Source organism: Delphinapterus leucas, chromosome 13 (assembly GCF_059928025.1).
Source record: "Delphinapterus leucas isolate spDelLeu-1000000601 "Yukka" chromosome 13, BTC_Dleu_Yukka2, whole genome shotgun sequence".
Taxonomy (NCBI): domain Eukaryota; kingdom Metazoa; phylum Chordata; class Mammalia; order Artiodactyla; family Monodontidae; genus Delphinapterus; species Delphinapterus leucas.
In genome coordinates, this window is record NC_143141.1 from 9,392,765 (window position 1) to 9,411,497 (window position 18,733).

An 18,733-nucleotide genomic window follows, 5' to 3' on the forward strand; every position below is an offset into this window, starting at 1 on the left:
GGTTAGGCTTGTGTCCTTAATACCTTGGAAGATTAAATGAAGTAGTACATGATGTTTTCTGGTTTTTAGAAAAAGTTCTGCGTCACCCCATCAGTTAAGGTGCTGTTACTGTTAACGCAGTACTGTAGGGGAACGCTAATAACTTGGAAGGCAAGTGATAGTACTCAGAGACAGTCCTAGCTCATTAGTCTTTGCTAAATGCATCACTGTAACGACAACACACACAAAAAAACAAAAACAGTAACCTTTAAGCATATGCTAAAGTACTGCTGTTTTTCCTGCTTTATCCTTTTTTAGTGTACTCCTAGAGGACTTTTGTGATAAAACAAGTAAAGGTTTTCTACCATTCTCATTCACCCCAAATTTGCATTTAATTAAATATATTCTTTATTTTTAAGAGATAGGGTTACCTGCCTTTAAAGAGAAGTCTCCTGCCATATGACTCTTCTCTTCCTTGGTATTTACCCAAGAGAAAGGAAAGCACGTGAAAACCCAAAGACTTATACAACATGGTGTTCATAACAGCGTTGTGACCAAACATCTGTAGTGACCAAAAACTGGAAACACCCCAAATGTCCATCAACAAGTAAATGGATCAAAAATTGTGGCATATCCATGAAATCAAAAAGAAATGAACTGGGCTTCCCTGGTGACGCAGTGGTTGAGAGTCCACCTGCCCATGCAGGGGACACGGGTTCGTGCCCCGGTCCGGGAAGATCCCACATGCCGCGGAGCGGCTGGGCCCATGAGCCATGGCCGTTGAGCCTGCGCATCCGGAGTCTGTGCTCCACAACGGGAGAGACCACAACAGTGAGAGGCCCACATACCACAAAAAAAAAAAAAAAAAAAAAAAAAGAACTATTAGTACATAAAACAACATGGTGGATCTCCAGATAATTACACTGAATAAAAGCAGCCAGACACAAGAGTACATACTGTATGGTTCCATTTATATAAAACTCTAGACACTACAAACTAATCTAGAGTGGCCAAGAGCAGCTCAGTAGTTGCCTGGGGATGGGAGAGGGCAGAGGGTGACAGGTGGATTGCAAAGGTCATGAGGAAACTCTAGGAGGTAAAGGGTTTATTTAATATCGTAATTATAGTGGTAGCTTCATGCCTGTGTACCTGTCAGAATTCATCAAGTTGTACACTTTAAAAATGTATAGGGCTTCCCTGGTGGCGCAGTGGTTGAGAGTCCGCCTGCCGATGCAGGGGACACGGGTTCGTGCCCCGGTCCAGGAAGATCCCACATGCCGCGGAGCGACTGGGCCCGTGAGCCATGGCTGCTGAGCCTGCCTGCGCGTCCGGAGCCTGTGCTCCGCAATGGGAGAGGCCACAACAGTGAGAGGCCCACGTATCGCAAAAAAATAAATAAAAATAAATAAAAATGTATAGTTTAGGGCTTCCCTGGTGCCGCAGTGGTTAAGAACCTGCCTGCCAATGCAGGGGACACAGGTTTGAGCCCTGGTCCGGGAAGATCCCACATGCTGCAGAGCAACCAAGCCTGTGTGCCACAACTACTGAGCTTGCGCTGTAGAGCCCGCAAGCCACAACTGCGGAGCCCATGTGCCGCAACTACTGAAGCCCACACACCTAGAGCCCGTGCTCTGCAACAAGAGAAGCCACCACGATGAGAAGCCCACGCACCACAAGGAAGAGTAGCCCCTGCTCGCTGCAACTAGAGAAAGCCCGTGCGCAGCAACGAAGATCCAATACACCAAAGATAGATAGATAGATATAGATAGATAGATAATTTTTTTAAATGTACAGTTTATTGTACATGAATTATACCTCAGTGAACAGTTTTTAAAAATCATGGGTTGGGACCTCTCTGGTGGTCCAGTGGTTAAGACTCCACATTCCCAATGCAGGGGGCCCGGGTTCGATCCCTGGTCAGGGAACTAGATCCCACATGCCGCAGCAAAGATCCTGCCCTCAGCAGTGAAGATCCCGCCTGCTGCAACTAAGACCCGGCATGGCCAAATAAATAAATATTTAAAAGAAACAATCATGGGTGTAGGTACAAGCCACAGAGATATATTACTAGTAGCTGTGATTTTGCTACAGAAGTCTTCAAATATTTTCATACTGCACTGATATTGTTGCATATGCTGAAGAATGAGATGCTCTTCACTATGTCACAATTACAGTAGTTATTAGATCTGCTGCTAGATCTTGTTATAAATGTGTGAATAAAGAAGCATTTGTGTTACTATAAGAACTGTAAAATTTGTATTTCTAAAATATGATACTTTCCATAAACTGTTTCCTTAGGAAAAAAAATAGAAATAAATGTCCTACAGTTGGATTTCCTAAAATCCAGTCTCTGAAACAGCTACCCTATTTCCGAGTTCAGTATTTCAAAGTTACCTTGCTTTAATTAAATACGCCACCATTGCTTACCCGTATGAGCACTGCCTCTGGTGATGTGACACCACACTTATCCTACATTTATATCTGTAAACGTCTTTAAATTTTTTCTGATGAACAGTTAGGGTGTCAAACGTTTCTGTATAACAGCAAATCACTTGCATTGAAAACATGATTTTGACTTAACCGTCATGTGCTCCTTTGTCACAGGTTGTAGAAATGTACTCTAGTGGAGGAGATCTTCACCTCGAACTTCCGACAGGTCAGCAGGGAGGCACCAGGAAACTGTGGGTGAGTGCTGACTTGTTCTCTCTTGTGAGCTCACATGAAACCAGTTATTCTCTTAAATACACCAGAAAATACTTAACTCCTCATCACCCGAAGAAATACGGGTGACTTTTCTGTAATTATTGTCTTAATATTAAATTTATATCAAACTAACACAACATTGTAAAGCAACTCCAGTAAAAATTAATTTAAAAAGATAAAATAAATTTATATCACATATACTTGAAAATTGGAGAGACAGAGAGAAATAGAATAGTAATTTTTGGAAAGAGCAGTGAACAAAAATTGGTGTAAGCTCTAACCCACTGTGTGGAAAGGAAGAGGTTTTAACTCTTCTTCCTCAGAATAATATTAGTAAAGTTGTCTCTGAATCTAATCATTTATAATATGCTTTACACTAATATTGAAGAAGAAAAAAAAAAAAAAACGTGAGAAGGACCTGCTACATGTTTTAAGGTAAAGCATTGAACACGCATACTCACTATTGATGGAGGAGATGCCATTTGCAGAGGGAACATAGTCAGGCCCTCCTGATGACTTAGAAACTTTAAATTTTTAGGCGGTCTGTAGCCACGTTTAATGCTGTTTAATATTTGACAGTACTCTGTGTCCATGGTTAGAGAACCACTTTTTCTTGGAGAATACTAGCAAATATTAACAGATTAATGAATACCTAGTAACTACCTTATTTACAAAGGTTCCTGCCATAGGAGGGTTGTTTTTATTTTTTTTTTAATGTTGCCTACCCAGCTTTAATCAAAGAAGGGAAAGTCATAGAAAATGCAGTTCTTGTACCGAGGTCACTAAAATCGCTGCTCATTCGTAATTGAAGACACACGGATCTGACCACTATGAATAGGTTCTGAACATCAAAGTTTCTTTGTTAATTGCTCTGTTAAACACACACAGCCTCTAGATTCTGTCACATGACCAGTCTCAGCCAGGGAAGGGACGCGGAGGGGACGCTTTTAGGATATTGACTTGAACATTTAGAAACCAATTTGTCAGTGACTAGGTTAACTTCTAAGATGTAGAAACACTCTAGCAGGTAGAAATGTGTAATGGATGGTCTCTTTATATCCTTTCACAAAAATGATTTACCTTGAAATTATGATATTGTTTGAAAAGCCTTTGGGAGAAATAGTGTATAAAACAGTGCTTCATAGAATTAACTATAAGCAATTAAATTTGTATTATAACTCTAGATAGAAGAACTAAGAATTTACTATGAAATATAACCGGATTCTAATAAATAAACTTTTAAAAATTCAGATTTCTAATTAGTTAAGAACTGTAATGAATGGTAGCAGACATGGCAGATTGTTTTAATACTCCTAGCAGCTACGAGGAACGATATAGTGACTTATTCCTACAAATCTAGAGTGAGAAAAAGTCAGTTGGCCTTGACCTCACGCCCAGCCCATTTCAGTGTACATGAGAAAACCCCAGCTCCTAAAGATGGGGAAGTGGATGGTCTATCTCTAGTGGCCCCAGGAGGGTTCCAGTCACCTCTTTCCTACTTTGAGACTAAAAAGTTAAGAGAGTAGAGGCAAGTGAAGACCAGTAAATTCTAAACCATGGGGATTTCTTAAAATAGGCCAAAAGGTGTGTGCAGAAAAACTCTGGTGGTCCCGAGGGAGCCAGATTATTCAAAACCCAGGAAAAGAATTATACCTCAAAAACAAATTTTTTTCCAGTGAGTCTTCCTTCTAGTGTAGATGTAAGTGTTCTCTTTTTATGAGCCTAAAAAGTTATGCTATCTTACATGCTCAGAGCCTTACTGAACGCGGTTGGTAAACTGTGGATTTGCTTGGGAAGCTTTGTTTTGTTAGGTTTTATTTTTTATTTATTTATTTTTTTAAACATCTTTATTGGGGTATAATTGCTTTACAATGGTGTGTTAGTTTCTGCTTTATAACAAAGTGAATCAGTTATACATATACATATGTTCCCATATGTCTTCCCTCTTGCGTCTCCCTCCCTCCCACTCTCCCTATCCCACCCCTCCAGGCTGTCACAAAGCACCGAGCTAATATCCCTGTGCCTTGCGGCTGCTTCCCCCTAGCTATCTACCTTACTACGTTTGTTAGTGTGTATATGTCCACGACTCTCTCTCGCCCTGTCAAAGCTCACCCCTCCCCCTCCCCATATCCTCAAGTCCGTTCTCCAGTAGGTCTGCGTCTTTATTCCTGTCTTACCCCTAGGCTCTTCATGACATTTTTTTTCCCCTTAAATTCCGTATATATGTGTTAGCATACGGTATTTGTCTTTTTCTTTCTCACTTACTTCACTCTGTATGACAGACTCTAGGTCTATCCATCTCATTACAAATAGCTCAATTTCATTTCTTTTTAAGGCTGAGTAATATTCCATTGTATATATGTGCCACATTTTCTTTATCCATTCATCCGATGATGGGCGCTTAGGTTGTTTCCATCTCCGGGCTATTGTAAATAGAGCTGCAATGAACATTTTGGTACATGACGCTTTTTGAATTTTGGTTTTCTCAGGGTATATTCCCAGTAGTGGGATTGCTGGGTCATATGGTAATTCTATTTGTTTTGTGAGGTTTTAAATGAAAGGAGAGCAGAGTCTACGCTCTCTTGGTTAGCATTTAAAGAGAATCCTAAATGGGCAGAAGACCTAAATAGACATTTCTCCAAAGAAGATATACAGATTGCCAACAAACACATGAAAGGATGCTCAACATCACTTATCATTAGAGAAATGCAAATCAAAACTACAATGAGATATCATGTCACACCAGTCAGAATGGCCATCATCAAAAAATCTACAAACAATAAATTCTGGAGAGGGTGTGGAGAAAAGGGAACCCTCTTGCACTGTTGGTGGGAATGTAAATTGATACAGTCACTGTGGAGAACAGTATGGAGGTTCCTTAAAAAACTAAAAATAGGGCTTCCCTGGTGGCGCAGTGGTTGGGAGTCCGCCTGCCGATGCAGGGGACGCGGGTTAGTGCCCCGGTCCGGGAGGATCCCACGTGCCGCGGAGCAGCTGGGCCCGTGAGCCATGGCCGCTGGGCCTGCACGTCTGGAGCCTGTGCTCCACAGCGGGAGAGGCCACAGAGGTGAGAGGCCCGCGTACCGCAAAAAAAAAAAGCTAAAAATAGAACTACCACTTGACCCAGCAATCCCACTGCTGGGCATATACCCAGAGAAAACCATAATTCAAAAAGAGTCATGTACCACAATGTTCACTGCAGCTCTATTTACAATAGCCAGGACATGGAAGCAGCCTAAGTGTCCATCAACAGATGAATGGATAAAGAAGATGTGGCGCATATATACAATGGAATATTACTCAGCCATAAAAAGAAATGAAATTGAGTTATTTGTAGTGAGGTGGGTGGACCTAGAGTCTGTCATACAGAGTGAAGTATGTCAGAAAGAGAAAAACAAATACTGTATGCTAACACATATATATGGAATCTAAAAAAAAAAAAACTGGTTCTGTAAAACCTATGGGCAGGACAGGAATAAAGACGCAGACGTAGAGAATGGACTTGAGATACGGGGAGGGGGAAGGGTAAGCTGGGACGAAGCGAGAGAGTAGCATTGACATATGTACACTACCAAATGTAAAACAGATAGCTAGTGGGAAGCAGCCGCATAGCACAGGGAGATCAGCTCAGTGCTTTGTGACCACCTAGAGGGGTGGGATAGGGAGGGTGGGAGGGAGATGCACGAGGGAGGAGATATGGGGATATACGTACATGTATAGCTGATTCACTTTGTTATAAAGCAGAAACTAACACAGCACTATAAAGCAATTATACTCCAATAAAGATGTTAAAATAAATAAATAAATAAAACATTATTTAGCTAAATAAAAGTATATTCTGAAAGTATTGCATATGAAGAGACAGTTAATGAGTGTGCCGCTAAAAAGTGTAGGGAGAAAAGTATTACAGAGATGTATCAGGAAGTCCATCAATTAAAAGAATTTTGTTTAAAAAAATAATTAATAAATTTTAAAAAAAGAATCCTTTTTGCAATGACCTAGAGAGGTAGGATAGGGAGGGTAGGAGAGAGGCTCAAGAGGGAGGGGATATGGGGATATATGTATGCATATGGCTGATTCACTTTGTCGTACAACAGAAACTAACAGCATTGTGAAGCAATTATACTTCAATAAAGATCTGTTAAAAAAAAAGAGAATCCTGTAAACTTCTGGAAAAGCAATTTCCCTCTGATGGTGATGTCTCTGTTGTTTAGAGAATTTCAGGACTGAATTATATACCCAAGCACCAGCAATACATCAAATAATAATTGATTTTTATGATTAACTCTCTTAATCACTTATCATCTTAATGATGATTTTGCCGCTGACAGTTTGTTTTCATATAATTTTATTTCTTTCATTTTGCTCAGTTTTACACACCATACTTCATTAGTTTTAAGATATGTGTGTTTTTATCTTTTAACATCCTCCAGAATTGGACTGTGTGTTATAATCAATGGAATGAATATATTTGTTTAATTGGCAATATGTTTTTTTTCTTAGTATATAAAATAATAGTGCATCTTTCAGGTGATGTCATCTTATTCAGTAAACTGTGGTTTTGCTACATTATGGTCTGTTAACTTGTCAGGAAATTCCTCCTTATGAAACCAAGGGAGTAATGAGAGCCAGTTTTTCATCTAGAGAAGCAGATAATCACACAGCTTTCATAAGAATAAAGACTAATGCTTCAGACAGCACGGAGTTTATCATTCTTCCAGTTGAGGTGGAAGTTACCACAGGTGAGTGGATGACTAAAGGAGCTGCAAGTTTGTTTTGGTTTCAGTACATCCTACTCTGGCGAAGTGAAATATAATTGTTTACTTTTCTTTTTTCCAAGCTCCTGGAATTTATTCCTCAACTGAAATGTTAGATTTTGGTACACTGCGAACACAAGGTAAAAAAAGAGACAGTGTCTTTATAGGTCTTTTAAAGAATCCCTGTATTCATTGCTGAATGGCTCTACTTTAACTCCTTTGTAATTAATTCAGCTTTGAAAGTTATTTCTCAGTGGGTTACATGATCTTGTAGAAATCTGCTTTTGGGAACTCGGAGCCCTTAGTGATTTATACCCCATTCCTCTGAGGGATACCACTGCTTACAAGATGGGAAAGCAATGTCATGGGTAACTTAAGTCTTCTAAATGGAAGATTGAGGCATCAAGTCGTTTCTTAATCCAGTTTCTCACCTATTTAGTTATGCTGAATCTTTTCTTTTAATAGTGAAATAAAGGAAGTGAAAAGATTGACTTCTGGATTTTTGTTTAGATATGGATTATTCAATTGCATTATAATAACGTAATGTTAGAAATTGATCCCCAGTAGTCAGAGAAAGAATTCAAATTCTAAAATTGAAAATAACCAAAAAAGGATTTATTAAGAGAAAAGTAAGAGTACCTGTAATATGGGATTCCTGTGGGCCATATGTAACTAAAAATTTGGTTGTTTAGGATTGAAGACCCATTTTTGAAAATTAGATTTGGTTTTAATATAATAATTTTATATTGTACTTTACTGAATTGCTTCATTATGCTTTGCTGGGAAACTAAAAGATAGTGATAACGTCAGTTTCAATGAAAACTTTTGTTTTGTTTTGTTTTTTGGTCTGATTGTTTAGGAGGGGGCAGTTCCTATAGTACTCACTGTCCTTAAGAGTAAGGCAGTTCCTGTCAAGGAGTGTGATTGTCACATTCTTTTTATAAATGTGATTGTTATTCTAGTTCACATTCTAAAATACATTCAGTCTGATATCTAAGAAGAGAAAGATTCTAACTTGCTATAAAGCATACCATTTTAAGAAATATTTTCTTTTCCTCAATTTTAACAGATCTACCAAAAGTTTTAAATCTTCATTTATTAAATTCAGGAACAAAAGATGTACCAATAACAGTAAGTTTTTACTTTTCTTTTTCCTAATTTATATATTCTTTGTTTTTAAACTTATGACAAAGTTTAAAATGATTAAACTCTTGCTCTAAAGGCATTCTATTTTATGGTGACCTGGTGACACTTTGGTTCAAAGCGTGATACAAGAAACCTGTTCTGCCTCTCTAATCACCAGATTTTCAGGATGAGAAGGGCATGTGGACAATCTTCTCCAAGCTAAGTGTGAACCAAAGTTCATGAGGTTCCTGTTTAGGCCTGTAGAGTCTGATAAATCCTAGGATCTGCGTGCCATGTGCAAAGAAAAACGGGTTGTTAGACTTAAGGTACAGTTAAGTAGAAAGAGAGAAGAAAAGATTCAGATGAGTTGGAACGAGAAATAAGGAAGCAAAGAAATCCGGTAGGTAGTGGTTGAGTGCTGTTAACATTTGTCTCTGGTACCCCTTCTAACCTGCGGCTGCCGTAGTTACCCTTGACAGCACACTGTAAACTAGGGTCCTCTCTCCCCCTCACACATGCTCGAAGAACAGGTGACTTTGATGCCTTGTAAGTGGAAGTGGAGTGTCATGAGATGGTGAGCAAGGTCACTGTGCGTTAAAATGTGGTTACCTGGGATGACCATCTCTCCCGTCACTCGGGGTTTGTATACTCTCTTCTCTTTGGTCTCTATTCCACCATTTGGTGGTAAACTCTGGGTTTGGGCAGGGATGGGCAACAGTCTGTTAAGTCTCAAAGCCCATCTGATCTATTTCATTTTATCAGAGTTCTCTGAATTTAGGTTTTCTGATATCAGCACAGGTTATAATAAAAATATACTGCTTTCCTCTTCCCCTGTTCTCTTTGTAACTTGGGAACCTCACCAGGAGGTGAGGCTGTGAGCTAAAGCAAAATCTAGGTAGAACTTGCTCACTAGTAGAGTCATAGTCTGAGCAGTGTCCTGCCATATGACCTAGTATTTCTTCCTGCTAGGTAGGAGAATTGGGGGTGGGTTAGGGGAATGGAGTCTGGTAAAGCAGCGGTCCCCAAACTTTTTGGCACCAGGGACCGGTTTTGTGGAAGACAGTTTTTCCATGGACCGGGGTGGGTGTGGGGGGACGGTGGGGGATGGTTCAGGCGTGATGCGAGCAATGGGGAGCAGCAGACGAAGCTTCGCTTGCCCACTGCTCACCTCCTGCTGTGCGACCCGGTTCCTAACAGGCCGCAGACTCTGCTACCAGTCTGCGGCCTGGGGGTTGGAGACCCCTATGGTAAAGAACTTCCCCCAATCTGAGTGGAGCTGAAACTACCCCAACCTGAGGTTCCTAGCACTCCAGTGTTAGGCCGACTGAGAGGGACCTGCTCTGAAGGTGCCTGAGTCTGCTGGGATTCATGCCCCTGCTCCTTGGTGAAGTCTTCAAGGGCCTGGGACCCTTCCACAGATGACAAGGAACAGCTCCTTTGACCTAGCCACTCTGATACTGTATTTTTCTTAAAAAAAAACCACATAATGCTGACTGTTACTGCTATATTGAGGGGTTAGTGATTGTTTTTGCCTCTTTAATCTGTATTGAAATTTTCACAAGTCTATAGAAAAATGAGCAAAATAAGAGCAATATAGGGCTTCCCTGGCGGTGCAGTGGTTGGGAGTCCGCCTGCCGATGCAGGGGACGTGGGTTCGTCCCACATGCCGTGGAGCGGCTGGGCCCGTGAGCCATGGCCGCTGAGCCTGCGCGTCCGGAGCCTGCGCTCCGCAGCGGGAGAGGCCACAACAGTGAGAGGCCCGCGTACCGCAAAAAAAAAAAAAAAAAAAAAAGAGCAATATAAATATTTATAAAAATATGAGTGTGTATATGTTAACATAATTAACATACAGTTGTAAACACCCTTTCTGGATAAGGACTATTCTGAGATAATGTCATTGTTTCTTTGACATTAAAATGTTTGTTGTTTTATTATTAAAGGTAGTAGATAGTTGGGGGAGGGTTGTTTTTGTTTTTTTAATAGAATAAGTGGGGAAGTGTTCTTTCCTCTTCTGTTTTTGAAGGATTGATGTTAATTCTTCTTTAAATGTTTGGTAGAATTCACCAATAAAGTCATCTGGGCCTGGATTTTTCTTTGTGGGAAGTTTTAAAATTATTAATTCAATCTCTTTACTTGCTACAGGCCTGTTCAGATTTTCTTTTTCTTCTTGAACCAGTTTCAGTAACTTATGTCTTCCTAGGAATTTTTTCATTTCATCTAAGTTATCTGATTTGTTGGCATACCATTGTTCACAGTATTCCCTTATAATACTTTTTTTTTTTTTCTGTGAGGTAGGTAGTAATGGCACATCTTTAATTGTTGATTTTAGCAATTAGAGTCTTCTCTATATTAAAAACTTTTTTTTGGTCAGTCTAGCTAAAGGTTTGTCGATTTTGTTGACCCTTTCAAAGGACCAACTTTTGGTTTTGTTAATTTCCTTTTTTTTTTCTTTGGTTTGATACCAAAATACCCTTTGTTTTATGAAGAAAGGTAGTAGATAGTAGGAATTTCTCCTTCCCTGCCACCAACATCCTCACATTTGCAAAATAAAAAGTTAGAAAACCTGTTAGGCTTCCACACACACACACACACACACACACACACACACACACACATATTTTAGATTTTACCAGTGAAATGCAAAGGCCTAATAACCACTGCTCTGTTACAACATTTTAAAATCTCACTTTGTACTCAGAATTGTGCTTCCTTTTGTTCAGATGTCCTAGTTTACTATATCAGACTCTCCTCTGCAATGGAGCGTGATTCCTTCTGCTAGATTTGTCCAGCTTGCTTTGGCTACAGCCTACAAGAAGTTCTTTGAACTTCTTGGTCCTGGATTTCTTCTTGAGCCCAGTTGGCATCATGAAGCACAGTTACCACATACGTGATGATGTGCACACAACTCCCTCCCCAGCCCTTTCCTGCCCACGTGCTCAGGGCACTAACCTCCACGAAGGAAAACTCCTGAAGCACACTGTCTGGCCGTACGTCCTGGGATTCAGCAGCACATTTGCCTGTAGGGCAGACCCTGCCTGTTGGTGGATCACTTGCCATTGCCTCCGTTTGAGATGTCAGATAATTTTTACTTTTTATGTGTTCTGCATGCTGTTTGTCTCTTACTGGTTTCTTCAGCCTGTGGGATGTCTTGTACAGAGGAGGAACTCTCATGCTTTTGGGGCAGACTTCAGGCCTTGAAGTCACTTCTCCAAATGTGAGGGCTTAGAGATTTGATGGGAAAGTGCATTTACTTAGCCCAAGCATTCTGGTCTAACTTTTTACATACAATAAATAGACTCAAACAAATGTCTTTTTCAATAAACATTTTCTAGAAAAATGAAATTAGCAGTTCTAAGAATGTGAATGAAAAAATGTAATGCATTTATGATAGGTAATTAAATATAAACAGGCCCATGTTCTTCCTTTTCTCTTTTATGAAGGAGTTTTAGGATACATTGTAAGTGAACATTTTTCTTACCGTGGGTTAGACATATCTAGGTTCTTTACACAGATTACCTTGTTTGATACAGCTCTCTTGTAACGTACTCAGGTCCTTGTTTTCCAAATAGGGAAAATGAGTCAGACCTTTTTATTTTGAAGTGACTTAATTTGACTGTAAAACGTACAAGTTACATGAAAGTATATTAGGAATATAATGATACTTATTAATCAAGTCTTTATGAATATATTGTTTTATATTCAATATTCCCATTAACCTATTGATTTATGTATATGTGTTTAGATCTACATGTGTATCTACCTATGTATGTATTTTTTTCTAACATCCGAAGCCTATACTCTGCCAGTGTTTTGGTAGTTTTATCTCATTTCCTCATTCATTCACTCATTCAGTCAATATTTAATAAGCATCAACTATATGCTAGCTTCTGTGCTAAGTACTGAGCATACAGAAGGGAATCAGACAACCAAGGTCTTTGTCCTTACTGAGCTCATTTTTTAGCTGGGAGACAGACAAACAGGTATGCAGCATAATTGTAAGTTGAGAAACAAGCAGAATGGCATGTAAGTCGGGGAGGGAGTTGGTTTAGATAGAGTTGTCTCTGAAGAGCTGACGTTTGCAGTCATAACTCAAGAGTGAGAGGTAGGCACCCATAAGAAAAGCTGGTGGCCAAGTGTTCCCATCAAAGGGATCAGCAAGTGCAAAGGAATAGCTTTGATGTCAAGGGAAGCAGGGTTGAGGGGGTGGTTTGAATGGAAAAGATGAAGGCTGGAGAGTCAAGCAGGGCTTCCTGGGGCCCTGGGAGGGGTTTAGATTTTATTATAAGTGCAATGGGAAGTTACAGAATTGTAAGCAAGAGAGTGATGTCATTTGATTTATGCGTTGTAAAAAGTCAGTGTAGCTGCTTGTGGAGAATGAACTGCAGAAGGTTAAAAATCTGTTGCATGGTCCACTTGAGAAATGATGGTAGCTTGGACTCCTCGCCTTATCAGCCAGGGGATGAGCCCATCTACCATGGAAACTGAGTTTTAAGAGAGCTTCCCAAGGTTTTTCCTGTGTTTTTCTCCATAATATGCCAGACCTAGAGACTGGTGCATTTTTTTAAGCGTCCCTCCCTCCCTCCATTTCACAAATATATAGAATTTTAGGATGAGCTCAACAATGCTAAAACCCAGAGGGTTTTTTAAAATTCCCCTTCAGGGAATTCAGAGTCTCTTCATCTTTCAAGATATAAGACCACTAAAGGAAGCAGCTCCAAATATAAGTTCCTCACCTGTCAATGGACAAGATGCCCAGGTCCAAGCCTTCCTGACATTGTCTATAATGCAACTTTGAGAATATGGTTTTCCTCAATGTTTATAAAACAATACTATATAAATGATGGAATAAGTTTGCCTGAGATGTCTTAAGGCACCTTTGTATGAAGTTTCCTTGCTAATTAATGAATAAAAACCACAGCTGTACTTAATTAATTTTACTAATGTCAACTTGACATGGACCTTAGCTCATTTGTGCACTTACTGTTAAAAATACAATCGCTATATACTGAAAGGTTATTTTTCTTGCTTGCTCAAAGTAGTTCAGTAGTTTCAGAATGTCCTGAGCCTTGAGTTTCACTTGAGAGTTACGGAGCATTAGTTGGGTATGAATGTCATGGAGAAAGACTGGAACTATTGGGTTGGCCAAAAAGTTCGTTCGGGCTTTTCCGGAACAAACTTTTTGGCCAACCCAGTATACTTCGAGCCTGTGCAAACTGCCTTTCCTGGGAATCTTGCCATATTTTTTCCACTTCTTGATTATCTTTAAGTAAGCAACAGTTAGTGACTGGTACTAAAATATATTATTAGTATAAATATGCTTATTACAAGTTAATGATTATTTATTATTTTTCATTTAAAACTGTCAGAATGAGCCAGCTATTTAAGTGTTTTGCTTGTTTGTCTCTCTTTGTTTTTGTTTCCTTGGAAAACAGGTTTTAACTGATTGGGGGATTTTTTTTCTTTTAATGGTAACAGGTGAACAATTTAATTTAGACCATTTGTATAAAACATGAGTCAGTTGAATATTATTTTACTGTTAGCGTGACATGTTTTAAGGTAATAATACTGAATGTAAAGTTTTCCTCTGGTAAGAAAAATCTTAAAGTGTGTTTCATGTGAGAAAAACATTTTTTTCATCAAATATTTATTCTTAGTTCTTACTACTTACTGTGACTATGTATGGTAATGGATACCATTGCTTAGCTGTTTCTGACATGGGCTTGTGCTCGTTACTGATGAACCACCACTTAAATTCTTTAAGTGTTTGAAAATGGTCAAGGTTCCCTTGCTGCTGTATCATAATCAATAGGGTAAGTGAAAGAATTAGGAACCATATGTGTCCTCTGTAAACTGTAAGGCTTTATACGGTCATCTCTGTAACAGATCCTGACTTCAGGATAAATGTGTCTAATTCAAAAAAAAAAACAGCATAATTAGGGACTTCCCTGGTGGTCCAGTGGTTAAGATGCTGCACTTCCATTGCAGGGGGCCCGGGTTCAATCTGGGTTCCTGGTTAAGGAACTAAGATCCCACGTGCTGTGTGGTGCAGCCCCCCACCAAAAAAAACAGCAAAATTAATAGAATCACAAAATTTTTCAGATAGGTGGAAACTTAGAAAAAAATCTAATCCAACCCCTAGGATTTTACGGGTGGGAGAAATAAGGCCCAGAGTAAATGGGCAGCTTACTCAGACTCACACTGCTGGTTAAATAGTATGCTTCTGTTGTAAACTCGTCACTCTGGGTCTCACCTGTACTTCTATACTGCTTTCCTTTCCTTTGGAAAGGGTTTTTAGTGTAGTGTGATGAAACCAAATGAACCTTTTGTCCAGTTTGTAGTTTATCTTGTAGTCAAACCGCTTTGTTTTACTGTTAAAAATACACACACACACACATATACATACATACATACCCTTCAAGGAATGAAGAGATTCATACTTTAAATGATTGCTAATAACAGCAAGCTTATTGATAGTAAATATATTGATATGAACCAGTCAACTCCCAGCTCCATTAGAGATTCAAAAGCAAATGAGGGGCTTCCGTGGTGGCGCAGTGGTTGAGAGTCCGCCTGCCGATGCAGGGGACGTGGGTTCATGCCCCGGTCCGGGAAGATCCCACATGCCGCGGAGCGGCTGGGCCCGTGAGCCATGGCCGCTGAGCCTGCGCGTCCGGAGCCTGTGCTCCGCAACGGGAGAGGCCGCAACAGTGAGAGGCCCGCGTACCGCAAAAAAAAAAAAAAAAGCAAATGAGGAGTTCTCAAAGAAGAAGAAAGAAAAAGAGTTAAAATACTGGGAGAGCCTGAGGCCAAGAGCTAAGGCAATTAAGATTTCTAGCACGGGAGACTGCAGGGCTATCATCCCAGGCCTAGTAAAGACACCCGAACAGCTGAGGACTAACAGCAGTGGGAAGGGAGGCGCCCTGCTGACTGGGACTGAAAAGCAGTGTCTGTCATCACTCTGTACGTAACCAACTTGGTTTCCTATGATTGAAACACAATGCAAGAGACTGCTTTTCCTCACACTCTTCTGAGGTGCTTCTTGTGCCTTCAGAGGACTGTCCCTCATTCTCTATAGGCAGATTCCACCTTTATAAATGAGCAGAAAAGGTGGGTGGGGAGCTGGAGGAAGAACCTGGTGGCTCATGGGGATCTGACTGCGCCCATGTTAGCACGATTGCCTGTTGAGTGTTCCTTTCTACTGGAAACATCTTGCTTTGACAAGTTTATAAAGCCCCTGAAAATTCAACGGAAATCCCAGAAGTGTTCTGAAATCAAAGTAGTATTCAAATTGCATTCTAAAAGAAGATTTTTGATCAAGACTTGTGTTCAATACCACGATTTTCATTAGTATATGTTTGGGCAGTAGGATGCCAGGTGAAGAGCCCTGGACCAAGTCAGGACAGCTGGTTTCCAGTTCTGTCTCTGGATGCCAAGCTGTTGAAACATCACTCAGTATTGCAAGATGTCCTTCATCTGTAAAACAGGGAAGGAAATTGGTATCTTTAAAGGGCCCTTCCCATGAAAAATGCTTTTTGTCAGTGCGGATTATCATATTTAAAAAGTAACTGCACTTAAATAGTACTTATTTTTTAAGCTTGCTCAAAAAGTGCAAGCGGGCTTCCCTGGTGGCGCAGTTGTTGAGAGTCCGCTTGCCGATGAAGGGGACACGGGTTCGTGCCCCGGTGCGGGAAGATCCCACATGCCGCGGAGCGGCTGGGCCCGTGAGCCATGGCCGCTGAGCCTGCGCGTCTGGAGCCTGTGCTCCGCAACGGGAGAGGCCACAACAGTGAGAGACCCGCGTACCGCAAAAAAAAAAAAAAAAAAAAAAGTGCAAGCTTTTACTGTTTTGTTGTTGTTTTAGGCTTAGTTGTTTGAACAGAAAGCTCTTACTTTGTTAAGTTGAAAGCGTTCTGACCTCTTCCAGGTTGCGCATCCCTGCCATCCGCCTCCTCACGGTTCACCCCACAGCTGGGAGTGCAGCCCCTATCATAAGTCCTCATGTCCCCTTCTCTTATATATAAATTAGGCATTCATTTAGAAAATAAATACCTTTTCTTCTATGTTATGTATTCATACCCATTGTACTTTTTACAGTCACTTTATCATTTTCCTTCTGGTCATCATTTTATTTCATAAAAATAGTCTAATGAAGTTAATTTGAGGTCTTATCAGCTTAGCCTACTCTATTTAAAGGGACCACATAAAGTTAAACTTTTCAAGTTTTGATTCTGCTTTACTTTTCACTATAAACTGAACCACTAGACTAAAATAATGCTATGTAAATTTTTCTCTTTGCAGAGTGTTCGACCTACACCACAAAATGACGCTATAACGGTACACTTTAAACCAATTACATTAAAAGCTTCAGAAAGTAAATATACCAAGGTTGCAAGTATCAGCTTTGATGGTAAGTGTTCAACTTTTTCTCTCTGATAGAGTGCTCTTATTTTGATAAATTAGAAGGCATCTATGTTGACATCTTAATATAGAAACCCAGACCATTTTACAGTCAGATTTTATAGTACTGGTTAGGTTGGTTTTTCTTGTAAATCATCGCCAACTCTTATTTGATTGTTTCACGAAAGAAAATATTGTAACTTCATAAACCTAAATTAATATTAGCAAATACGTTAGGGTTGGAACTAAATTTTTGTTATCTGGGCTCTTTTACATATATACCTATTATGCTTTGCCTTAATTATGAAGTCATTAATTTTTGTAATTAAGTGAATATATATTTGAATTTCAGAAGCGTGTTTGAATTTAAGAGCAGAAATAAAGTATTTTCTGTAACATTTCCATATATTGGCTTTTATTAACGAGGCAGACTGTCCTACCTAAACTAAAATAATTGCCCTCATGATAGAATTGTCAAATTAGATAACAATTATTTCAAACACGTATATTGTGTATTTTGACATTTGAAATATTAACCCAGACTTTAACATATTTTAATAGCATGTTTTTATTCAGTTTTGCCCACTTTACTAGAACATTTACTGAATTTGCTGTCATAAAATTTTTTGAGTAGTGATGTAATGGCTGTCTGACTGTATATGTAATTTAAATTTAATGAAAGCTGAAACTCCAAGCGGGACTTTGCTCATAAGGGCACGGGCAAGTGAGGAGCCCTGAAGCTTAAGCTTTGGCCGCGGGATAAAGCCATCGTTACTCATAGTCCACATTTTACAACTAAGCTCCTCATCAGAAGAGAATATTTGGTCACTGAGTGACCTCCTGAGTGTGGCACAGTGTCTGTGAGAGCATCTGTGCTCACTCCATGCACGTGGGGAGTCTGCGGGAGAATCTGGGGCAGCTGCACAGTCGGCTGCCAGCACAGCGTTCACCCTATGAGCTCAGAGAAAACGCCCAAAGAAGTTAAGATTAAATACATGGCGTACTTCCACAGTCCAGCCGTCAGGAAATAATCAGTACTGTAGAAGGCTTGATAGCACAGATATTTCCAAATGTGTGATAAACTGTCTTCTGTGTTGCTAAGATACCAGCCATGACCACCAGTATCAGTGTCAGTATCAGTAGGTACATTGTCTCCCCTTACGGAGAAACAGAGCAACCAGTAGTAATTTCTGACCCCAAGAACAACATGTAGGGCCTACCCTTCTGATAAATCCAAGGAGTGGGGGGTGTACACTGGGGCAGCTGTGCTGTGTACTTCCCCCATTCTTTTCCAGCTCCTGTACTGACAATACAGTGACTGTTTCCACTGAGATAAATGAAAGTCAGGAATGGTGGTTCTGAGATCACAGACTCCAAAATAAGTGTTTCTTAAAGAAATGATGTAAAATTTAACACAGAGACAAGGGAAAGCATCTTTTAAAGCAGGTGCTACATTTCTTAAAAGTGGTTTTTATTATCATGGGAAAATCCCTCCACCTTTCACCTCCCACCTCTCCCATCACCACCCCGGATTCCAATACAAATGATATTACCCTTGAGATTGCTAAGAAATGCTTGTTTTACTTAACTTTTAAAATTTTCAGGGGAATTCCCTGGCGGTCCACTGGCTGGCCCGGGTTCAGTCCCTGTTAGGGGAACTAAGATCCTGCAAGCCGAGAGGCGTGGCCAAAATAATTAATTAATTTAAAAATTAAAATTTCAGAATGTGCCATGAATATTAACTCCACAGTGTTCGCTTACCAAGCAAGCAT

General features: G+C 40.0%; 1 protein-coding gene across 11 annotated transcripts in view; it reads left to right on the forward strand.

The window, feature by feature from the left end:
• Nucleotides 1-18,733, forward strand: part of TMEM131 (transmembrane protein 131) — a 221,942-nt gene that overhangs the window by 146,071 nt on the left and 57,138 nt on the right. For all 11 annotated transcript variants that reach the window (XM_089922708.1, XM_089922712.1, XM_089922710.1 and 8 more), the window contains 5 exons: nt 2,584-2,664; nt 7,274-7,424; nt 7,523-7,579; nt 8,509-8,570; nt 16,863-16,971. In XM_089922708.1, coding sequence (XP_089778834.1) covers nt 2,584-2,664; nt 7,274-7,424; nt 7,523-7,579; nt 8,509-8,570; nt 16,863-16,971 — 460 coding nt within the window. The remainder of the gene's footprint in view (nt 1-2,583; nt 2,665-7,273; nt 7,425-7,522; nt 7,580-8,508; nt 8,571-16,862; nt 16,972-18,733) is intronic.